Source organism: Equus asinus, chromosome 22 (genome assembly GCF_041296235.1).
Source record: "Equus asinus isolate D_3611 breed Donkey chromosome 22, EquAss-T2T_v2, whole genome shotgun sequence".
In the NCBI taxonomy this organism is placed as follows: Eukaryota; Metazoa; Chordata; class Mammalia; order Perissodactyla; family Equidae; genus Equus; species Equus asinus.
In genome coordinates, this window is record NC_091811.1 from 62,458,023 (window position 1) to 62,484,385 (window position 26,363).

Below are 26,363 nucleotides of genomic sequence, written 5' to 3' on the forward strand. Positions count from 1 at the left end.
CCTGGACGTGCACTAGAATCACCCCGGGAGCTTCTTAAAAAATATTCGTGCCTAGACTCTAATCTGAGACCAATTAAGAGAATCTCAGAGAGCAAGGTCAGACATGGATAATTTTTAGGATATTAATTTCAATTGCAACTAGGATTGATATCCATTGTTTCACATTCTCCTCAGCATAATAGTACAAGCTCAGGCCCTCATTAACATTCCCCTGTATTACTTTAGTTTCTCTAATTTTTCTTTAAGCCCACAATCTCTCTTCTTTAAGACTTTCAACCACATTTTTGCTAAAATCTGTAAAACGCAACTTTGGACATGCACTGCCCTGCTTACATAACTCAAAGAATAAAGTTCAGTCACTTTGTATAGTGGATTAGGACCTTCCAGAAAAATGTTTAAGACGTAGTGCATACTATTTAGTAATTTGCCATATAATGAGGAAACATATGGAAAAAATCAAAACAAATAGACACTTATAAGTCTTTTGTGTACCCACTTGCCATTGGTTAGTATAGTGCCATGCACACATCGGGCACTGGAAAAATATCTATTGAACTGATTTTAAAGGCCATTTTTAAGGGTAAGCTTCCACTAACCCCAAAATTCAATGTAGCTAAATATGCTTGTGCCTAGTAGGAATTTAATAACTGCTAGTTAAGTGCCAGATAATTAATTGTAACGTCTACACTACTTTTCACGTCTCACTCAGTATAAGTCAAGGCAATGAAGAAGAAATCTGCTACGTCTACTTTTTCTCAAAGCATTCTATATACAAAACAAAAGAGAAGGAAAGGAAGGCAGGCAGGCAGACAGACAAACCCTTATCTTAATGAAAATAGTAATGTTCTACTCTGAGTTCTCTATGTGGGTAAGGGGAGCAGGAGATGCCCAGTATACATCTCTCCAACTTTTCAGTTTCTCCAAGTAGAGTGTCTGCCTCATTCTAATTCTCTCCAATTAAGTAAAGGAGTCAAAATGAGACAGGACTTGATGATGAAAAATACTATTTGATATCTTTGTATATATTGCTCTTATCTATGAACCGAGAAAATGATCAAAATTTTCAAGGGATCAGGGCCGGCCTAGTGGCACAGCGGTTAAGTTCGCACATTCCACTTCAGCAGCCTGGAGTTTGTTGGTCTAGATCCCGGGTGTGGAGCTACGCGCCACTTGTCAAGGCATGCTGTGGCAGGAGTCCCACATATAAAGTAGAGAAAGATGGGCACGGATGTTAGCTCAGGGCCAGTCTTCCTCAGAAAAAAGAGGAGGATTGGCAGCAGATGTTATCTCAGGCCTAATTTTCCTCAAAAGAACGAAAATAAAAAATTTTCAAAGGATCAAGTCCCATTTAATCACTGTGTTATTAGCTATTGTGTATTATCAAAAATCACAGCCCAGTTGTACATCATTGTGTTGTAGCACAGGACTTGCTGAGGGAAATAAAGAACAGGTCACGCTCCCTTTTTATTTCAACCATATATGCAGATTCTCAGTAGTCTGTTAAAACTGGAAGTTTCCATTGTGTTAAGGCAATAAGAGTGTATAAAAGTAAAGCTGTAGGATGTTATTCCAGAAATAGAGAACGTCAAAAAAGTTATCACAAATCAGTCACCCATTGACTCATGCTCTCAGACTCCAATCTACGTTACAACGTACTGCACTGAATGTTTGCCAAGTTAATGAAAAAGGATAAGATCACACACACAAAAAGTGTATGTGAAACTGGTGAAATCCAAAGAAGGTCTGTATTTGAGTTAATAGTATTGTACCAATGTCCAGTTATTGGTGTTGTAAGATGTTATCACCGGGGGATGACGGAGCAAAGGATACACAGAAATCCCCTGTGCCATTCTCATAACTTCTTGTGAATCTTAAACAATCTCAAAATAAAAACCATATAAAACATTTGCAAATGCTAATTCACAGCCATGTTTGCTATTTGATTCATATTTTTATATATAATGAATTTCAAAGGATGAACAGTGCACTACATTTAACAATTTTCATAATAAAGTAAATTCTGCAGATTTCTAGCAAAATTATGCCAGTTGTGCTCATAGCCAAGATGTGGGCAAGTAACACAAGTGTAAATATATCTATTTCAATTGTTGCCTAGCAAAGAAGCAAATCAAATATTGGAACCTTGTGTAAATGGCAAGATTTGCCATGGAGTTTTATTAAAAGAAGATTGAAGAATGTATGTCAGCTTCTCCACGAATTCAGCAGTTTTCCTGGATAGTAACTAAAGTGCTTTTAAAATTAAACCCTGGAAAACAGATTCCCCAAATGTAACTCATGAAAGAAAGTCCATTTTATATCCCAATTTTATTCACCTTTTCTGAATAGTCACAACATTAATCTACTGGGGATAATCTAGTTAGTATATCTGAAATTCCATTTATTTTTTCTATTGATATGCATGTATTACACTTGTATATAATACAGAATTTCCAGTGTTGTTTTAAAGGATATCATTTAAAAAATGAGAAGCATGATCTATAATTTCAAACAAACCTAAGACAAATTCATAATTTCCAAAACAATATAGTTTTCCACTTTGTTCCAAAGAAATTGATATTATAATTGATGCAGAAACTTCAGCACAACTGTTTTTCCTTTCTTTATAAGTTCATACAGTCGAAATCATTGCAAAATCCACTCAGAGCCATCTAATTTTATGCCTAATAAATGCATAAAATGAAGGGAAGATGTCATGTCATTCCATGGACTTGTGGGGAATATAGTTTAGTTCGACGTCAAAAGTATACTTTATAAATTTAATTTTTAACAAATTTTACACTTTTATTTGTTCTGCCCAGAAAAGATTCTGGGTAATGTATTGGTCTTCAAAAGTTGTTACCAGCCTACAGACAGAAGCTCTTCAGGGTATGTCAGCCTCCATCATGCAATCAACATATACCTAATTGACCAAGTCAGTGAGTTTTAAAAAGACAACAGATGTCTACACTTTCTCTAACATAATGGAACTTCTAATAGGACAGTTTCTGAAGTTATCTTCTCGTTAGTCTAAGATGAGTAAAACACAGAAATCTCTCTCTTTACACGCCCTCAAACTATATGTTACACGATATTATTACAGAATGGCTATGCAATTGCCATTCTTCTCTCCCTCCACAAACAAAACAAAATGTAGTATAAAATTATACATTCTGTAATAACTTAGAAAAAAAAGTACATACATGTTTAAGGCCTTTAAATATTTATAAGACTTTCCTGTAGAACTGAAAACCACAAATGTTAAAATGACTACAAAAATGTGGACAAAAACTGACCTAAGAAATTCTTTGAATGGGACAACTATAAGCAAATATTTATAAATTTCAGACCAAGAATAATGAACACTCTATCAACAGACCGAACAAACATATAAGCATTCAAACAGTCATTGAGATCGAGCAAGAGATGGTCTTTTAAAATGAGATAAAAAAGACAGTTAAAAAAAAATACTAGAAGAAATCTAAGTGAATAACTTTTTCAGGTTAAGAAGTCAGAAACCCACATGCATCCCTGGCAATTTTTGGAAACTGAAGGCAACCCAAAGACTTGACTGCTCAGTGCTGATTTCTGTGAAGGGAAAAAGTAAACAGAAAAATGAAAGAAAAAGCCCACTTTGAAAGAAAGAGTGCTCTAGAGGTACAAAATAGTATATAATGAAAATGGTAATTCAGTTCTAACTACTACCTATGTAACTGACAGAGAGCTGCAGTGGTGTTTTAGCCTTGGGGAAACATGTCAGCTTGTCTATACATTCTTATATGATTGATGTATTCAGGTAACTATTACTTGCCAACAATAATTATTATCAATGGTATATATTTCCATTCCTTTAACAAAAGCAACTTGAAGATGTTAAAACATGTAGGCTTTCAGAGCTCCAAGATTAGGTACAAATAAAATTCTCAGTCTACACCATGCCAGAGGAGAAGTTTGCAAAGGAAATGTCACTAAGCCGTGTGCAGTCCCACTAGCCAAGGAACACAGGACCCAGGAACACGCCCATGACAGAAGGCCAGGGCACTTTGGAGATTTTCAGAAACAAGAAAAGCAGTCACATCTGGAGCCAAGAGCCCAAAACATGAGCGTCTCTGACATCTTCCATAAACACCAATCAGACAGCAACTTCAAACTCTTTTAGCAAATGCAGTTTTACAAGTTGAACACAGTTCAAATCTGATGAAATCTTCATGACGTAGAAGTTCATGTCTGACTTTTTAAAAGTCTTGATTTTGAGAATGGGCTGATTATGAGCCATGAAATCCCTTGGAAACAACAGACTCTGGTGGGCCTCTTCGGAGTGGTATAAAAATCTTCCTTCAAGATCACCTCAGGAGTTGAGTTCCTGTGCATATGCTCAATGTAATCAGCCTCGAGGATCACTTGGTTTATCCTTGGTTAATGGGTGACCTATAAAGGAAGAAGAAAATATAACCATTTCATATCATAGCTATAATCTTTAAACTCCAAACACAATTTGGCATTAGGATAACTCAAAATGCTGATATTTGCTATATCTCACAAATTACCGAATTTTAAAGAATATCATAATCAGGTGTTTTCATCTTATTAACATATATCAGTTTTTTCTCTTTACAATATTTTTGAATCCACTTGCCTAACTAGCCAAATGACTCCAACACTGCCCAGGAAGATCTTAACCAGTGATGCTACCCGTCCAGACCCAAGGAATGATTCTGGAATCCCTGTTCTTTGCACAGCCATGATGAACATAACCCAGAGATCATAAACACATCATGCCAGGCCTCAGTGAAGAAAAGGCTTTGCTTGCAGGAATACAATCAGACCACATCTTCACAAAAGCCCTTGGGAATTGACTCCATAAAATCCATTCTTGAAATAGTTTAAAAATTTAGTGAATATTTGACTCAATTATATTTCAGAAGAATTATTCCTAAGAACAAAAAATATTTGGGGAGGAAAACAAGGATAATACAATGTATTACCAAATCTTAAAGATGCCCAAAATTTCTCATAAAATTGATTAAAGCATTATTATTAATACTATCATAAATATTAAGGCAGATTTACACTGGATTTTCATACCTACTCAAGTCCAAAGAATGTTTGTGCACAGGAAAAAGAATGACACACAGATAGCTGGCATACTTGGTATATATATATACCGCTATATGCAGACATGTGGAGGACAGATAAGAGAGAAAGACAGATTTCTGCTATGTCAATGAATTTCTAGTTATACGCTAACATCATGGTTCTTAGAGTTGCCTTACAGTTCTTTTCCAGCTATGGTTATTACAAAAGGTGAATTTTAAAAATTATTGTGGATACTAAGTTTTTATTCCATTAAATCATGTAGTTACTTGTTCTTTCATCAAACATTTACAAAAAGGCTGCTTTTTGTTGGCTTTGTTTTGTCTTGTTGTTGTTTGATGAACTATGAAAAAAAGAAACATTAACCAAAATAATAAAGCCAGCTCAAGGCTTTGCCACAGCTAGTCTCAAATTATACTACAAAAGGAAGATGTAAAATTCAAAAATGCATTTTCTGCACGGAAGCAACCGCCTCATTTGTGTCTCTTTGGTCAGCTATCCTTCCCAAAGAAAGAGACTCTGCTGTATATTTGAAGCATCTTTCTCCCATGCACAGAGGAACTTTGGAAGGAATTGAACTGAGGATGGAAGAATGCAAACACAGGAAGGGCCTGCTGACTGCTCGAGATTCTGGGAGCAGTGGGTATCTTGGCATGGCAGCAATGTCCTTATCAACCTGTCTGCTATTCAATGGTCAGACTTCACACAAGCTCTGTGAACGGCTCCCAGTTTGAGCGTCGGTGTAAGAAGAACATAAGGGGGAAAGGCAAATATTTCTATAAATGTTAAGTCACAGATTGCTAAGGGAGATAGCTGATCATTGTGAAAAATGCAGGAACTTTATTTTATGATAAACTTTCTTGATAAACATTGATTTAACACAATCTTTGACTTCCATTGGCTGAAAAAGATCCACCTGCCTTTCCTGAAAATTCTTCTTACTAGGAAAAAAGTATGAAGCATCAAATGGGACCATATTTCCAAAACTAGTGCTTGAAATGACAGAAAAGAGAGACATTGAGAGAGAACAAATGGTTGAGCCTCACTCAGCAGGCATTCAGCCTAGGCCACTGGAGGGACATGGCGCAATGACTCCGTGAAAGCAAGTGGCGTGTCCTCTTGAGTCATCTGAAGCCCAGGTCCTAAGTAACCTATTGGAGGGAATAGTGGCTGCATTCTTGTATCTTCATTCCAAGCTAGGTATTTCCATGCCAGTTTGTGTAAAGCTGAGGAATAATTCTCTCAACTATTTATATATTAAAGCTTTGTTTTCAAATAATTTTAAAAGTAGACATCCAAATTGACAGTGCAATACCAAAGGCTTATGTACCTAGAACAAATTTTTTCTCCATCTCAGTAGAGAAAACATATACGTATTCACATAAACAATAAAAACATTTTAATATAATTATACAATCCATATCCTCAGGAATATCATAAACGTACATTTACCAGACTAAGTTTCTATTTATAAGCTAAAATAATTGCTAGAAAACCAAAACTTAAACATGGCTAAAAGAAGTAATTGTCTAAATAAGCATGGATTGAAATGCAATTAAAATGACTTTTTCTCCAATTTTACACAATATTCTAGTTTATTAATCTTAACAATATCCTAGCACATTTTATGAGGTGAAGAGTAGGGCATAAGTTATTTCTAAAGTCAGATGAAAGTGGACAAATTATTTTAGATTTGATTTTTGTAAATTACCTGATCTGATCAGGGGACCACAGTGGTTCGGCATGTAAAGTTCTGGATTTAGGTCAAGGTGGGAGTAATACTGCTCACACTGGATGGGTCATGCAATCTCTGGGACCCTCAGTTCTCCCACATGGGAAATGGGGATAATCCTGTCCTGTTGGCCTCACAGCATCACCGTGAGGATCAAATATTACAGTGTCTATGAAAACACTGAGCTTCGTCAACTCTGAAGGACTATAAAAATAAAAGTTTTAGGGCTTTTTTTAAATGTATAAATCTTAACAAGAGAGCCACTAAAAGTAGAACAAAAGGATCACACTAACATTCAGTCAAGTTAGAGGATTACGCTTAAGGAATTCACACAAAGACTAAGGAATCACTTGCCCTTTTCAATGAAGTATAAATATGAATCTGTATCAGCACACCCCCCCGACAACCTCCAGGTTTGTACCAAATGAAAGGGCAAAACCAAAGACTTAAAAATACATCGATGATGACGCTGAATACAGTACATTATAACTAATTTTAGTCCTCTAATATATAAGATCCAAGTAACATTTTAAAATAAAATTGTCTAAAACGTAATACAAAAAAAACAACCTTTTATGATTTGTATGCACATTAAATAAGGCCAAGTGACTCCAGCTTAAATCCTGGCATGCTGGTAGGGGGAAAAGAAATGCCATTTTGCCCTTTGTCGACTATAAACTGGAACTTCCCAACAAGCAAAAGTTGCTTAAGCAATATTTATACAAGCCAACATTTAAAAATTTTGCTCTCATTTAAAAATAATCTTTAATACACCAAATTAAACACTGCTTTAATTTTAGAACTTGAATATTACTCTCTTTTCACTTAAGCCGTATCTTTTCAAAGAGGCCAAATAGTAAAAGTTTTACCTTCTAAGATGGATTTTTCAGCAAGTTTTCAGTAACTAAAAACAGGAGTTTGCAATAAAACCAATTTTACGGGATAGGAAATAGCATTTGCTACCATGAATGCACTGTCTTCTGGTTCTGAGGGCAACAGATATAAAATACTACGTGAGGGAGAGAAATGGTCCTACAATTATGGTTCTGCCTTGAGCTTCATACGCAATAATCACTGTCTCAGTAAATTTGACTTTCCAAAGCTGTTATCATGTAAATTTTATTTGTGTGTGTGTGTCAATTCGGTTCATGAAACTACTGGGCTGCTGAACACAAGCAAAATGTAATAATCATAATAATGATAATAATAATAAAAGTTTTTCTAGTCTCAAGCACAAAGCCATCTTGGTAACGATCCACCAGGATGAAGACGCTAACCTGCTAACATTCAACTAAAAGCGCTAATTCTTTAAGATGAGAGCATCCTTTATTTCTTCCAGTCCAACAAATCTATTATAGGACCCTGATTAGATTTCTCAAAAATTTATGCTAAAATCATGTCTTTTAAGTCTGTCCGCCAAATTAAATTGAGAAAATAAAACCAGGTAAATGACATATATAACATAGTTAAATTAAGTGAAGTCAACTACTTTATACACTTCTCATTTTGTATTTTAGCATTATGAAAATCCTCTGCCTATCTTCAAGTTAACATAAATTGGGCTCAAAAGGAAGGAAATGCAAGAATCTATTCTGTCCCCAAGTGTAAAATGTGCTTTTATAAAGTTCTTAAAATCGTTATCTTCGTAGAGTCTATAATTTCTCTTCTCCCTCTTCAAGTCATGCTGACGGGGTTATCAATGGGAGACAATATATTATGGTGAGAAGAATAATGACAAATAGTGTGGGCTCTGTAGGCAGACTTCCTGGGTTCAAATCTCTGCCTTATCACTTCCTACCACTGTGGGGTTGGATGAATTATTTAAACCCCCTGAGCCTTAGTGTCCCCCGTGTAATATGAGAATGGTCTTATTATCAGCTTCCATACGTTTCCTATTAAATCAGATAATCCTTGCAAAGCGTCTGTCCGGGAAGATGCTTTTTAAATTTTAGCGTGTGATAGCAATAGTAATTCCCAAACAACACACAAAAGGGGATACACAGGATATCTACTGGAGGGGGCATTACTGCTTATTTCTCTACTTACTACTTCTATTGACTTACTCAAAGGTAATTTCCTGTCTTATAATAACTGATTTTGCAATTGTTTCTTTCCATATTCTTTTTTTTTTGGTGAGGAAGATTGGTCCTGAGCTAACATCTGTTGCCAGTCTTCCTCTTTTTGCTTAGAGAAGATTGGCCCTGAGCTAATATCTGTGCCAATCTCCCTCTGTTTTATGTGGGATGCTGCCACAGCATGGCTTGACGAGCGGTGCTAGGTCCTCGCCCAAGATCTGAACCTGCAAACCCCAGGCCACCGAGGCAGAGCGCACAAACTTAACCACTACACCACCAGCCTGGTCCCTCTTTTCATATTCTTGTTAATCACAAAAATCATATCTCAAGAATGGAGCACCAGTGGCTCAGCCAACTTTGGGAGAGAGGTTGTCTTTTCAGACGAGGTGATGGGGAGTAGTGGTTTAAAAGGATGGACCCTGCAGTCAGGCTGCCTAGCAGATTCAAGGCTCAGTGCTGCTGCTGACTCAGTGTGTGACCTTGAGGAAAGCAGGCACAATGTCAGTACCTAGACCACAGGCTGTATGAGCTGAGGAGCAGATAAGTAAGGGTCCAGTGCTTCGAACAGTGTCAGAAACATCATGAACCTCATGCAAGCGGTAACTATGGTTATTCAGATATGTGCACATTTCTAGGCATCTGGATGCGTTGAATTCCTAGGTTTTGCCCCTGATTATTTCCGAGCATACATTACTTCACATAATCTTCATAGTCTTCACAGGCACATAATTCTGTCCCTTTTAATTCTTTGTCTTTCTAATGGACCAGCCGCCATCAGACTTTGCATGCAGAACAAATATTTAGGAAAGTAGCACCATACTTTAACCATCTAGGCTTGAAAAATAAATGTGGTATAAATATGCCAAAACAAAATGTAGATTGGTAAATTTCCTTATTCATTACTGATGGTTCCTCTGATGTTGTTTTTGAGTTCCATTCTCTATCCCAGATTATTTTTTTGAATCTCAGTTGTTCCGTTGGCCGGTACGCATAAATTTGCAAAGTCACTGCCAAGTTTCCAGAGCATCAAAGTGAATCTTATATCATATTAGCTTAATTCACAAAACAGCATATTCTCTTCTCCAGTGTGGTCATTAAAATCTCGTGATGAGGAGCTATTGAACAATGTTTATATTCTCGTGAATATAAAATGAGTCAAACACGACAGAAGAGACAACGCATTATGAACACAACAAACCAATTTCTTTTTTTACAAAAAGAGTTAAATTTTCACTAAAATACCCAGTTATTATAGAAACATTTATTTTTGGACTGATAAATATTCTTTATTTAGACAATCGGAAGGCAAGGAAGCTGAGGCAATATTTCCGAAAGGAGGTGGCAGGTTTAAATGCAGCCCCTGGCCGCTCCTTATAATACAGCTGCTTAAAAACATCACAAATGAGTGCCATTTCAAACTAACATCCTAATAAAGAAATTTAACTTATACAATAAAGGTAAAAGGAAGAATAGAATATCTTAATAATCTTAAATGCTGATTTGAGTGAACTTTTCCTTGCTTAGAATATAATTGCTGCTTCACTGCAAATGTACTTTTTTTAATGTAGCTCTTACAAGTACACGAATTAAGATCTTGCTTCCCTTTTTGTGTACTAAATGTGCAATTAAAACATCATTACTCAGCAGGAGCAGATTTTCTCATTTAAGCTAGAGAAAAGCTGCCATTGAGTTGGTCGTAACTGTACATGAATGCACTTGTCCTGTCTTAAAGTGCCTCCTACAATGACGTGTCACAAAATGAAAGACACCTGTCAGTCTGAGATAATCATGGAGGAGCAAGCTGCCCAGACAGCTCTAAGTCTAGATAAGCGCAATGACATAGGAAGCACCTTCATCAACATACCCACCTACATAAAAAATTCAGCCTATTATTTTACTTTCATGGCAATGGAGGTGATTCCTCTAGCCCTGGAAACTGTTGGCTTTTCATACCCCAGTTTAATTTTTTCCTTCCTAAGAACAGCTGGTGCTGGATTGTCCTGAATGTTTATTTTAACGTTTGAGACACCTAAGCCCATCTGTTTCATACTTCGGCTCAGGTCAACGTCTCCACTAAAGGACCTTGTTATCTGTTTTATGAATTCCCAAAAAATTTAACAGCCTTGGGTGATTGGAAACATAGTCATTTCAAATGACAGAGCATTTCTGTAAGTCATTGATTATATTTAGGCGTAACTCAGGAGGGCCCAGGGTGGAAGCAGAAAATGGCATGTGAGCTTCCTGGACTTCTAGAGAGAACCAAAGCACCAGCCATGACTGAGGAGAGGTGGCCTTATTCTGATAAGAGTTTTATACCAGTGTTACTACCTGCTGGTTTTCGAACTTTGAACAAGTCACCTAAAAATCTCTGAATCTCCAGGGTTGGTATCTGCTAAGCGAGTTGGGTGGGACTCAGTGAGCTTCTAATTCCCTTCTATCCCCAAACTACTATGACTGTTATTAAGCACTAATTCCAACTAGGATAAAACTTCGTCCCGATTACCTAAATTCATCAGCGGTATAACCACTGTGTAGACTTCGTTTTTCTAAAAAGCCTACTCATTATATTAGAATGCAGAACTAGCGAGCTTTTACCACAAATACAACATCTGTCTATGGCTTTCAGCTTCCTGTGCTGCACAAATGAAGATCTCGACTGGAAATGAATCTTTTGAACAGATGGGCCTGCACTATTTCTTGGAAGTTTGAAAGCTGTACAGTACGCCTGCCATGGACTCCTCTATGTGACTCAGGAGAGCAGATGACAGTTCGCATTGCCATCTACGCATATCCATCACTCAGAGCAGACTGACTGATTCTCTGAACGGCATTCACTGTTAGTAAAACAAAATATTCCCTGATCTCTCTTTGGGTTGTTAGTAAATTCCTTTGGGACATTAACAAAATTTAAGACTTTCCTTATCCTGCTCCTGGCCCCTTCCACACACACCTTCTGTTTATTCCAGGTGGAAAATGACCAAAACATTAAGATAATTTTGAAAGACAACAGTATAATGAGACTCAGTTATGTTCCTCCCAGAAAGACTAAAAAGTCTTTAAGATGGGTAAACAATTATTTTGAACGCTTTGACAAAACCTGAGTAGATTTTTAAGATATTATTCTATATACCAGCATAGTTCACATAGTTTTAGAGACAGTTGAGATTTTGAACTCAATTGGAAGGTACTTTGCTTGCTAAATTTGATATTAGGTTCATTTCTTTAGACTCATCTCTCATGTGTAAAGGAGTAATTTGAACTGATAGATTCTATCCACTTTCTATCATAAAGACTTACTTTAAAAGTTTAAGTCTGGTAAAGTATCACACTCCTCAAGAATTTCAGCCTCACTACATATAAAGGCTAGCAGAGCAAGCAGTAAAAATTGTGCTTAAAAGATGAATTTAACGTAAGTGGAGTTTTGGGAGAAGAAGGGCTGAGAGTTGGAAGAAAGTCACGTTAGTAGCCTGGAGATTACTAAGAAAGCAACATTTTCTCTTAGCTTCCTGGTTGGTTTGAGTTACAAATACAAATGGCTCTTAGTAACCACCTTTCCTTGAGACACCTGTCTGAAGGAAGAGTATGTTGCTGTCACTTTGAAAAGAACTTGGGGTGACTTATGGGAGGACAAAGCCAGTACCATGCCTGAAGTAGCACATGCTCTCTCTTCTCCATCCCTATCTTTTTCCATAAAAGAAAGTTTAGAGATGATCATTCCATATGTGGTAGATCTTTGAAAAAAAATTCCCTACCTGTAAGTTGCAAAACTAGAATCCGTTTTCTGAAGGACAGGGCAACATAGTCAGGGATGTTTAGTATGTGGGGTGCTTTGCTTTTTTTCCTTCTCCTTCCCAGACACATTCTTTTCTGGGTGTTTTGTTTTGTTTTTTTAATAATAGTTACAATTCAGTAGTCTCAAATTCCCAAAGTTGATCGAAATATGAATCTTTAACTGTAGTTATTGCTAAATGCTTCAATGCTGGTATGAGACAGCTGATTCAATTATGGGGCAATTTAAATACATAAAGAATGGACCATTAGGTAAGAACACAATCTTCATTTGGTTTATGGAGATTAAGTGAAAGCCTGATGGCTCAGTACTTTCCATGCTAATTTCCAAATTAATAGGCAGGCTGAACACTGACAGAGGTTCACTAATACACCCAGGGTTTTGAATTATCCATTTCCTGTTCTTGGGAAAACAATATGTCAACTGCAGGGCCATTGTAGGTGACAATGTTAGGTTCACCAATAATGACATATTGGCTATCTGTGGCCAATTTGTGGGCCTCATATCTGTTCAGAGAATGATGCTTCCCCTTTTTTATAAAAGATAATTCAACGCCTTTCTTTACTGACCAATGAGGAAATTCTTTGCCTTCTGATCCCTAAAGCTGGACCAAGCGCATCTTTCCCCCTGAAATCAGGGGCACCTGGAATGCTAATGGTAACTATAAGAAAGAGTAGGCTACAGTCAATCCTGTAACACCAAGTACACACCTGCTGCTCTGTGAGAAACAAACCGAGACGAGAGCTCATTTCTGGAGTTGTTTTGAATCTTTACTCCTCAACGAAACTTCTGTCCCTTCCTTAGAATCCGACCAACGCTAGGATTCGCCACACTAGTGCTCCAGCGTGGAGCCAGAATATTTTTTGAATGTGGAAAAATCAACAATTGTCATCAGGCACAGCAGAAACCTCTTTCTACTTCTCCATTCGAACTTGAAGAGTTTTACACGTTTACCTAAGGAACAAACACACGTGAGGTACTCCACTGCTCAAGAGATTATTACCGAGAGCAAACCTGGGAGAAAGGGAGCATTTCGACAAGTGTATAACTTCCTTCACCTCCATAAAGGCTCACAATGGGGACGGTTTTACCTCTCTCCTAGAGGATTATAAGTTCTTAGAATGTTTTTTTATTTCAGAGAAGCACATACCCATAAAGGGCACCTAAAATAAACAGCTTTTACAAGAAATTGATACAAGGATAGTAAGCATTTCTTGTGAATATTTTGGGAATCATTCTGCACAAACTTAAGAAAAAAGTTCATTAAAATCAAGGGAGAAAGTACACAGAAATCAACAATCAATCATTTTAACATAAAAAGGTAAAAGAACTGTAGAAATAATATTATTTTAGTAATATTCAACTAGAATTAAAAGATTTATATTTGCAGTCTTAACCATTCATAGGCTTGTCTGAACCTCCATGCCTACAGTAATTTGCTGAAGCATGAACCTGAATTATACATACTTTAATGCTGATAAATGGGGCCAGTCATTTAACCAATGTACGAGTCCGGCCTCCATGGGTATTCCCTTCTCAAGCCAGTTTTGTTGTTCCCTACTCATCAATTGTGCAATCCTTACTAACAGTCTGAATGGGATCCATGACATTTTTCAGTTGTCATTTATGACATTTTATAGACATAGACTTTTCAAAAGTTTTCTTTATAATCTCTCTTTCCCAAAGTACTCCAGAAAAATAAAATATGTCCTATTTGAGTTCCAAATATTTAAATAATTTAATATTTCAGAGTATAACATATTTATAATAATAATCATATGGAGGAGTCGCTAGGAATTTAGAATCAGATAACAGGGTCTTGGTAATATGAATCAAAAGTAAAGTAAAACATGTCTTACATAAATTTGAGAGCTCAGGATCATTAAAACCAATAGCAGAAAAACCCCTAATCATAATATAAAAAGATATTTCCCAATTTTGAAGAGAATTTTGTCTTTGAGCAATAAGAACAGACCGTTTTTCTATAACACTGCTAACCTTGGCCTCTCTGTACCTAACCAGAAAACCTAAGACTAAAATGATGGGCGGAGGAAGAGAAGAACTTTTGACTTCTGGTCACTGTAATTACTTGACTTTTTCCAGATACATCAGAGCCAACACAGTCATGAAGTGGAGCAGTGCCATGTCTTGCCATGGACACGTGTGACTGAAGACAAAGGATAAAGCTGGAGAAAATTTAGAGGAGCTTCATATCCTTTAGAAAAAGCAAAGAGCAGATGGAGAAATATAGCACTTAACACTTCCAGTCCGCCATTTTCTTCACATTGTCCAAAAACACGGAAAGTAAGTCTTTCGGAGAATGTTCCTCAATTTCATATAGCCCCACTGAATATTTTTAGAATGATAACATAAATTTCCTCATATGTTTTTATCTAATCAACTTCTAGACTCAGTCCTCTTTTTAATCTGTTCCCTACTGTCTGTCCCACTATCACTATCTTAACTGAGGCCTTTATTCCATCTGGTTTACAGAGTTGCAATAACCTCCTAATTTGTATCCCTGGTTTGTTTTGTCCTTTGCAGTTCCTCCTCCTGTTTGCCACCTTCATCCTGAAAAGAAAAATCTATAATAGTGTCCTATTACGAAAAGAAATCTAAATTCTTGCTGATGATATAGAAGGTCCTTCATAATTAGACCTCAACCCACCCAGCTTCAACTCTCCACCTTCCCACCCCCCCCCCCCGCCCCCCAGAGACACACAGGCTCAACTCCCATCACACCTAACTACCAGATCCTCACAGAGCTTGGTTTGCCCATTTGTGTCTCCTTATCTCTGTGTACACTTTACTTTTGCCTGAAATACTCTTCTTTCAAACCTCAGGAGAAATGTTACCACTTATAATTCAGAAGCCTTTGTGATTCATTGAGTCAACACTTTGTCCATACTTCTAAGACATATCTCATATTATGATTATTTCCTATGCTGTTTATTTCTTCCACTAAATATTGAAAAAAAGGATATTAGCATACATTTTGTTTCCTCAGTGCTAAGCAGCATTCCAGGGACATAAACGATGCCAAATTTTTTATGCAAGGTTGAAATGATGGATGGGTGGGTGGGTGGATGGATAAATGAACAAATTAATAAATGAATGAATTAAGGGGAAAGTGATAAGTAATTTTAGAAGAAGGAAAACAAGAGCTACTGCTTAGATTCTCTGTGACTAGCAAGGGGAATGATTAACTAACCCAAAAGGTCAGTTCCTCCCTTTTTTATGTTTTTAGGATTATTCCCATGAGTCTGTGGTTACAGAATTTGAAATTATAGATATGCACGGGTCCTGACATCAGCTTCACATTCGCACTGTGGATATTTAAATTTATTCTCATTTGGAAAAGGTCTGATTTTTAAAACAAAATTAATTCATGAAAATAATAATGCAAGAAGATAATAGCAATCTGTGATGCTTTAATTGGTATTAGACTAACCACTGGGGAGGTGGAAAATGTCCAAACAGATACATCAGGGTTGATTCTGCCATACTCATTACAGTTAATATTTCAGTTAGAAATTATCCTAATTTTTAAAAAAATGCACTTCTTCTCTCTTGAGTAATTTCCATACTGCTGCTTAACACTGTCAGGAAAATTTTCTCATGAAATATTTCATGGTGACAATTATCGTACACCTAGGTATTACATGCTCACTTGATATCAGCTATGGTGGTGCAGATGAAATATCCTCAGATTCCCTATAACACAACAAAGTAAACAAATAACACAATGATTTATTCAGCACCCTCCCCCGGCAATATTGTGCGTGCAATCACACACACGCACGCACGCTCTCTCTCTCTCTATTTAAGTTCAGGATGCCTGATCTCTCCCTGCTTTATTCTCCAAAATGGAAGCTGGTATTTTGAAAGCCAAAGTGAAGTTAATTTTTGCTTAGCTAAATGCAGTCTGCTGCATTTTCTGGTCAGGACGAGAATGCCAAAGACAGCCGATCCTTCCGCTCCTCAGGGAAACATGGAACCCTCCTCACCTTCCTTGGCTTCCACCTCAAAGATCAGAATTGCTGGCATCTGGAGACAAATTAGCACACATCCATTTTCTCTTGAAACCCTCAGAATTATTCTGTGAGACAGTCCCTGTTTCCTATTTACTGTTATTAGTCCTTGTTACTATATTATCCCCATTTCCAGTTGAAGAAAGTGAAGTTCAGATAAATTAAATGAAGCTTCTCAGAGATGCATACAAGGAGTAAGTGACAGTCTAGGGACTGAGATTCCTATTTTGGGGGCTTCAAACCAGTGAAACAGGTCCTGCATATCCAGTTCTTCCATTCATTTGTTTGATTTAACATTGTGAGCACATACTAAGTGGCAGGCTCTGTCCTAGGAACGAAAAAAAGACAAAAACCCCTGCCCCTTGAAACTGACGATCTAGAGAGGCAAACGACAGACACAATAAGCAAAATTTTAAAGCATGTAAGGCCATGCCAAGAGAACAAGTCAAGAGGAAGAGAAGGATTTTTGAGGCAGGGATGTACAATTTTAGTTAGCAGAGACAGGAAAGACTTGCTGAAAAAGTGAGACTTTAGTGAAAGCCTAGAGAATAATAAAAGAGCCAATCAAGCTGATAGCTGAGGGAAGAGCATTTCAGGTGGAGAGAACAGCATGTGCAAATGATGTGAGACAAGAAAAATAAGCAGAGGAGCATGGTGGCAACGTAGTAAGTAAAGAGGACAGTAGTAGGAGATGAGTAAGTAAGGGGGACAGTGGCAGCAGATGAGTAAGGAAGAGAGTAGTACAGATGAGTAAATGAAAGTAGCAGGAGATGAGTAAGTAAGGGGGATAGTAGTAGGAGATGAGTAAGGAAGATGGACTGTAGTAGGAGGAGATAAGTAAGGGGGATAGAAGTAGTAGAAGATGAGGTCACAGACATTTGCTCATTTGTCCATCTATTTCTTTGTTTATTCAACAAATGCAATTGTTGCCCCTATGTTACTTAGGATAGACAGTGGGCAAAAGCAGATATGGTCGTTCTCACTGGGGCACATAAAAAGAACTACATTAAAGTTCCCAGAAACACACATGGCTTCATACCCTCCTCCCTCCAAAAGCCCCATTCCTGGAAATTGCAAGTGGATAGAGCCTGAATGGACATGAAAGACCACAGTGACTTCTTTTTCTAAGCCCTGAAGCCACTGTGCTTTCTGTTTAGACAATGAAGGCTTGCAAAGGTTTAGGGCAGGAGAGGGGAGTGAGCAAGCGAGAGTGTGAGTATGAGTGTATATGTGTGTATGGGAAAAGCAACCGATTTTTCCTGGCAAATGTTTTCATCTGACCGTGGCAAAGAATTCCTGAATGCAGGACTTATATTCACTTATAATCCCACTAGACTGAGACATCCCCTAGTACAGAAAACCAGTCTAGAAGACGAAGGCCACACATCCACTGTGGCACTTAGCTTTCCCCGTCTATGAGTCTATGAGAAAAGCTTTGAAGGGATGTCCCCTGCTCAAACTATTCAGTGGTTCTTGGGATAATGATGGTCAAGAGAAATGTGAGTTCAGTCATGAGAAAATCTCTCTGCTTTTAGGGGGTTCTGAAAGGAAGAGATGGAGAGGACTCTAAACTAATATCTGAAGCAGAGGGAAGAAAATATCTCAGGTGCTACCCCATCCAGGGCAAAGTGGTCTGAAATGTGTAGCAGAGGGGAAGCCAAAAGTTATCTGGTCCACTTAGGCTTTTCCTACTCTACTGTTTATTCTCATAACTTGGAGGCTAGACAGCCTGGGTTTAGTCCCAGCTCCACTGCTTACTGGCTCCGTAACTTTGGGCAGCCTCTTCATTTCCAGTCTCCTTAGGTGTAAAATGAGGGTAATACTCAAGCCTATCTCATGGGGTGACTATGAGGATTCAGTGAAGTAATTTATGTTAATTGCTTATAATACTGCTTGACCACAGTAATAACAATGTTATTTTTACTAATTCTAGTAAAAATGGTAGTATGCAAGCACTAATGTAAACAGAAAGCCACTTACCATGTGGTTTCTTCCTGAAGAATTAAACCTTTCATCATTAGGAAACGTCTGTCCTTAGCAATAATTGTCGCCACAAATTCACTAGTATTAATATCATTCTATCGGCTTTCTTTAGGTTAGTGTTCGCGTAGTGCATCTTTCCTGTTACTTTTTAATTTTTATTTTTATTTATTCTTTAGATGCACGTCTGTTAAACAATATATGCTTGTGTTTTGATCTTTTGATCCAGATCAACAATCCTTGCCTTTGTCTTTTAATTGGATCATTTAGGTCATTTGCATTTGATAGAAATTTGGGTTAAAATCTACCAAGTACTTTCTATTTATCCCACTTGTTCTAGATTCCTTCCTCCTCTCTTTTGCCATTTTTTGTACTCCCTCTAACACTGACAATTGCCTCCGTGGGTTGGCTAACTCCCCAAACTGGACTAATCTCTCTTGGTCTTCATCCTCCCCTAGATCCTGAACCAGGATTCCTCACTTTCTTGTCAGCTTTCCAGTGCCTCCAAGTATACCACCTTACATTCCATTCAACTCTTCAGTCTCCTTTTGCAGGAGGGTGAGAAGGAGGTACTTTGATGATATTACTGTCAATATCCGTGACTAAAAGTGAAAGTCAAGTTATACAGTTTCAATTTTACTCATGAACTTAGTGTTGATTAGTCATCCACCAAATTATGTAATATTTGAAATGTAAGTTTGGCATTCTACCCACATAGAACCTCTGTATTAAAATCTTGTTTAGACTGAATCTTCTCTCCAAACTTAACTTTCATCTAATGCTCAAAACAGAAGTTACTTAGTAGTTATACTTGGGGTGACTGTATTTTCAGTTTGCCTAGCATAGTCCTGATTCACACCTGTTGTCCTGACTTCCTGTTGGGTTTATCCGGGAAATATGTCCCAGGATGGACAATAAATAATATCACGACCCACAGAGAGTAATTACCCTTATCGTGGAAATTTGAATTTTAGTAAATATCTCCTGAATGTTGAAATCATCAAGCTATGAATGCAAGACTTTCTAATACAAGAAACTTCAGCCACTGGGATAGACAAAAAGGAGCACTTCTTGAAGCATAAAACATTTCTGAAACCCATTAAATCACATCAAGTTGCTAATATTTTAAGGTTGGCATTGAGGAGGAGTTCCTAGACGCAGCTCTGGACTAACTTCAACTTTTCCATCATAAAGTTGAGAGATGGAGGTTGGAATGTGAAAGACTGACTATAATATTATCAGTTAGTATTGTAGTCCAAGGTCATGAACTCTGACAATCAAATTAAAGCCATGGCATGCACTCTTATCTTTGAGATAAAAGATTTGTTATAACAAAGAGGTCAAATAGGCTTCTTACAAAATCTAGATCTATTTAAAAACACTAATACTCTCAAGTATAGGGTTCATTTACTGAATTTTTTTGTTGTTGTTATTTCTATTCTAATGAAAAAATCTCTTCTAATGGGATTTTCCCAATTTTGCCTAAAATTGAAAAATGAGAATTGTCTGTGAATTTCAATTTTCCCTAAGTTTTTTTTTTTCCTTACCATAAATAATTAAAATTTGGCTAAGAGATAACATGTCCTAAGTACATTGAATGTTCATCTACTGATGACAATGATGAAGAAAATGATGAATTTAAGATGTTAAGAAATTATTAAGTAAAGGCAAAGAGCATGAGGTTAAGAACATCCATCATGGGCTTATCCTGACTTGGCTATTTATTAGCTATGTGACCTTGTTAGTTCACTGCAAAAACCTCAGTTTCCTTCCTTATACATGGAGCTAAGCCTTATCTTATCACATACTGTGAAGGTTAAATGCAATAATGCCTGTAACATTAAGAATACAACAAATGGTGACTTTTAAACACTTGCAAACAGAAATTTGAAATAAATATTTTCAAAAACATAAGTTTATCTACTTAAGATTATTCTCATTATTCCATTGTTAATCTAAAATATGAACTCTAGAGTCAGGACAAATTATAAAGAAGGTATGTTATGCACATAAGGCATAACACAATTTTTTTTAATCTCAAGAACAAAACTTACATATAACACATTTGTTCGAAATGTACTAAGGTTAAAAAATACCACTTAGATTTTGTTTATTATTCCATAAACAGGAATTATTGGCCTCTGCTAATTGCTGAATATCTATAAACACTTTCAGCATCAGTTTCTACTTGGTATTTTTGTGATTTAGTAAGAACATTGGCGTTGTATTAGTAATAGCAAAATGCGCAGGGGCAGCTCAGCACTCAATCAGTCTTTACTGCTGCACTGACTACTCCAAGCTAACCTCATCTTAAATTGCTACCGGCAAACTACAAAAAACTTAAAATGAAAAAAAACCCAACAAAACCCCACAAGCCTAGCACATAGTTGCCAGCATAACATCCCTCCCTCTCAAGTTAACAAAACAGTATAACCATAAGGGATACTTTTTGTGAGGCTGTCTTTGAACAGTACCAGTGGATACAGAAATACCAGTTAAGGGGCCTGCCCGGTGGCACAGTGGTTAAGTGTGCATGTTCCGCTTCAGAAGCCCAGGGTCCGCTGGTTCGGATCCCGGGTGCAGACCTACGCACCACTTGTCAAGCCATGCTGTGGTAGGCATCCCACATATAGAGCAGAGGGGTATGGGCATGAATGTTCCTCAGCAAAAAGAGGAGGATTGGCTGCAGATGTTAGCTCAGGGCTAATCTTCTTCTTCTTCAAAAAAAAAAACAAAAGAGAAAGAAATACCTGTTGAGTAAATGTCAACAACTGCAATGGTGGGGGTGGGGGGGCGGGGGGGTGCGGGGGAATTGCCTCATTCACTTTGTATCTCTGGTAAGTCCTCAGAGATGTTGCCAAAAAGCCAATGTCTGGTGGCTGTAAAGGAGAAACTGTTTCTGCCGCTGTGGCATAAGCCTAGGAAAAGTGCTTTTACAATTGATTAATACAACAGTTCCTACCTGGCCCACCTGATATGTAACTGCAATGACCCAGAGCCTGTGACCATTACAGACCCTGGAATCCATGTATTCCATCTCTCTGGTTTCTGTCTAGGATGAATTTTTTGTAGCTAATCCAAAAGGAAATAGTTGCAGACAAACCAACCTTCAAAGAATCTGTGCTTTCTCTTTAAAGTTCTCATTTAAATATGAATAGAGGGAGTAAAGGAAGTACTGACATATCTTTATATCAGTGTGTATTTAACAAGACTGACAACTATAGGATAACAACGTTCATGCTGGAGTTTTCAGAGAGTGGACCCACATTATGAGCCTATTTAACAACTTGCTTGATTTCCGTATAGCACTTTACAAATATTAACTCACTTAATCCACATAAGGAAATGATGTGGTAGGTACACTATTGTCCCAATCTCACAAACGTGCAAACTGAGGAGCATGGATGTGAAGCCACTTGCCAAAGGCCACCAGCTAATAAATGGCTCAGTTGAGATGTAAATCCAAGTAATTTGACTCCAGAGACTGGCTTCTTAGTCATTACACCATCCTTGAAGACATGCTCAACAGAACACAGCAGCCATTTCTCACTGAGGCAAATGGGACCCATTGTAAAAATAGACAGGTAGATAGATAGATAGATAGAAAGCTCCAGTAATGTACCCGTGTGAGTGATTAAGGCAAAGCTAAATAGAATTCTTGGAGCCATTCTGGAGTCTTCAGCATTTTAGAGGTTTTTGTTTTTGTTTTTAATGCAAAAGTCCTGTTAAATTAACATAGATTATTACTCCCTTCCCAAGGAACAAGACTTCCTTGCTTACATATTAAATAGCTAGGCATAGAGCTCCAGAATGTATTTATGACTACAGTTCTTACCTCTGCTGTATGTGGTATGACTAAAGAATAAGATTTTTTCTTTGGTGTAATAACAGGGGTTTTTTTCTTATGAAATCCATCCTTTTGGCATAGGTGATTTAGAATGACAGCTTTTTTAACCACTTGTGTGCCTAGCATATCTTCTCAAAAGATTGCCCTTTCCAAACTAATCTGGTATCTAATAGACATAACAAGAAGTATGCAACCAAAAGAAGTAGGTAAAAAAAAAACAAACTTCAAAATTTCCACTGTAGGTGGGACAAGAAAAACTGTAATCTGAAGTGGCATCTCCACCTTGCAGAAAGATTGTGACTGTATTTGTCTGTGGATATCTAGTTCCTGACACAGTGACTGGCATTTTATATATGTTCGATAAATGCTTAGCAAATTCATGATTCAGATAGGATTTTATTCTACCACGTCCATTGATAGGTACAACATACAGAGTAAAGTAATCTCCAAATATGCACATATAGTTCCAAATTTGCACACATAAAGAACATCCCCTAGGCATATAGAAAGACTCTACTTCTTGAATCTCCTGCATTGGGTGTATCCATAATAGTTTTGAGCAAGAATTGTGGTCAAATTTGTTGCTTGAGAACTGATTATGCAATTGCTAGAGCAAAACCCTCCAGAATTATCTTTCCCTCCACCATGGCAACCAACAATATAGCAAATCATGTCTGCACTTCAGCCTTAGTTTAGAATGAGGAAGATCCAGAATTGACACTCCAAGGCCACCTATGAATGTGATATAGCCTAAGTAAGACATAAACCTTTATTATTTTAAACTATTGAGATTTGAAGGTTGTTATTCTTGTTTGGGTTTTTTTTTTTTTTTTCTGTTTACCCTAGTCTGACTAATACAGAGTCCATCCCGTTAGATCATGAAAGGGAACTTCTCCTGGGCAAAGACTGTCTTACTCATAAGTGTATCCCCAGGGTTTAGCACAAAGCCTGCTATAGTAGGTATTCAATGTTATTTTAACAACTGAAAAAATGTTTAATCTGTATCAGAATATCATCAAAATGAAGTACAATACCTAAAATCTTAGGAAACAGAATGTCTACAAACAGGATTGGAAAATTTCAGAATTCACAGAAATTCCAAATCAAAATGCCTAACTTAGAAACCTGATTAAAAGGAGTTATGATGTGGGTGCCTACAATGGAGTCACTGAATTGCAATTATAGATAAATTTTGTACAGACCTTCCACTAAGCAAAAACAACAGTTGGCAACTGAAAATCCCAGAGAAAAGTTTACTTAGGTGACTTACTGTGCATTTCTAGCCTCCATAATTCTCACTTTACTTTAATATTGGTGAAATGGGCATAACTCTGCATGCCCATGCCTGCTTCGAGAGCACCTTGCTTCATCAGATACATAAGACTTCTTTCCTTGTTTTCTTAGTACAAAAAGTACTTTCCTTTGGATGGGTATAAGGGATGGATCTCGATGGATGTTTTCCCAATGAAAGCTGCCAATTCCTCACATAATACCTTGTGAAAACTGCTACCAGTCTTTCATCTGTAACTGTACAGTCTTTTATTTGTAAAAATGCCTTCACTTCCATTGGTAGATCTAGTTCTTTGACACTCACAATTGTATATGGAAGATCTCACACACACGCACGCACGCACGCTGTTTTGAAGATTCAGAGCACTTCTAAGAATACCACCTATGTAGTTACAACATTTGAAGAACATATGATGGTCATGTCCATATTAGTCAAAACTTTCTGAGAAAATATTTGGAAGATATATTTACATTGCAATGGTTATGATTCTTAAGAAACAATATATTTAATTGGAAAGAGTATAAAGTTTGGAATCAGACAGATCTGTGTTTGACCTCTGCCACTTGCTAATTATGTAGGTTTAGAAAAGTTACTTAATCTCTTTGAGCCTCTTTTTCTCATCTGTACTAAAGAATAATAAGACTTAGCATGCCAGTTATAGTAACTATTAGAAATAATTTCTTTAGCTCGTTTAGCACAGAACTTGGCAAGAGTTGTCACTAAGCAAAAGAAAGCTATTAGTAATATTATCAACATTATTATATTGCTGGCTTGATCTTTTATCCATTTCTGAATATTGTTGAAAATATTAAAATATCCATATGTATTAGTCAGGGTTCTCTAGAGAAACAGACAGGACTGGGGAAGTCAGACTTTTATTCAATTCAGGCCTTCAACTGATTGGATGAAGCCCACCCACCTTACAGACGGCAATTTTCTTTTCTCAAAGTCCCCCAATTTAAATGTAAGTATCATCCAAAAACATTCTCCCAGAAATACCTAGAGTAATGTTTGATCAAATATTGGGCACGTGGCCCAGCTAAGGTCACATTAGTTAATCATCACACCAGTAATACCTTGCCCTTGACTTTCTGAACATACAATTCCTATACTTAACTGCCTCATGAATAAACAAGGTCACCTGATGACTGAGCAACAGCTACAATACTTCTTGAACTTCTTTCTATCAAAGCTTGAAAGAGACACTCTCTCAATGGGACCATTCCTCTTGTAAAACCTATAAAGAAGGAATTGGCATCTGCATTTTGAACAGGGATTAGTGTTCATGATTGGTTTATGGAGCTCCCATTTTGTACTAGATAAAAGGAGAAAAGAAGAGGACGGCGCTGGAGAATCAAGTGCGTCTATCCAAAGCCAAAGATATGTGAAATCATAGAAGAGTGAAGAAAAAAAGAAAAAAGTGTCCATAACTCATCAGCAGATTCAACCCAGTGACATGCACCTAATTACGCATAACCCAGGGTGGCATTACTAATATTCCAACATCATCTTAGCAAAATTCACCCAGTAGTACTCTGGAAGAGCTGAGCATCCTATGTAAGCATTCAACCCTGAGATGGAGCTGGTATACATTTGCAAGGATGAGGCTGAGAGAACTACCGTGCAGAAGAAATGGGAGGATGATATCAGGTTGATAAATTCTAGTGGGACCTTGACAAGTTGGGTGGACAACATCATTGTATGGCAACCACGAGGAACCATGCTGGATGAAATGGAGAAGTAAAAATTACCTGATCCCTTCTGACAATTTCTCCCTCTTTCTGTAATTGCAGTAACCTCAGAGAGGCTGAACCCCTAGTGAGAAGTTTCTGGCACTACTGAAAATACACCTACCCTAGACTTTTTTAATCCACTGATATGAACACTTTTCTTTCATGTTATGAATATTGACTTTTATCTTTGGTATTATATAATGATATGACACAATTTCACTGAATAGGGTCTCTTTAGACCGTTACATAGGTGAAATGTGAATTTGTCAAAAGCTACTGTTAACAACTTTTATCATAAACTTTACTTATAAGGGAATTCCATTACAGCTGAAATAAGAAACCCTGAACGTTATAATGCGGAAGCAAATAGTTCACATCTATATTATAGATGCAGGGGTGCTCTCAACAAGTTGATTTCATTGGTGAAATTTCATCTCAAACAATGGTTGACTGTCTGGCGAGGCATTTGCCTTCAGTAACCTCACAAATCAATCATATGTTGTAATTGAAGTTGGAAGCTGAGATTTCTAATCATGATACCTGTTTAAATTTATCTGACTGTTAGCCAAAGTGTCTGTTGAGAATATTCAATTTTATTTCTTTCAAGATAGAATAAAAGCATCTCAGGATATGAATGCTACAAACAGGCTGAGCAGATCAACTCTCCTCACAATTACTCAAGCATTACTCACTCTACTGAAGAATAGGGTGTTTTAAAGTTGCAAAGCAGAGATTACATTCAATTATGTGCAAACATCCTTTGAAAATGAATTTATACTGCCTGGTATTACGT

At 37.2% G+C, this 26,363-nt stretch overlaps 1 protein-coding gene across 3 annotated transcripts in view; it reads right to left on the reverse strand.

Moving 5' to 3' along the window:
* Window positions 1–2,410: 2,410 nt before the first annotated feature.
* Window positions 2,411–26,363, reverse strand: part of TAFA2 (TAFA chemokine like family member 2) — a 417,981-nt gene continuing 394,028 nt past the window's right edge. For all 3 annotated transcript variants that reach the window (XM_070494899.1, XM_070494900.1, XM_070494901.1), the window contains one exon: window positions 2,411–4,425. In XM_070494899.1, the coding sequence (XP_070351000.1) occupies window positions 4,414–4,425 (12 nt within the window). In that variant the 3' untranslated portion in view covers window positions 2,411–4,413. The remainder of the gene's footprint in view (window positions 4,426–26,363) is intronic.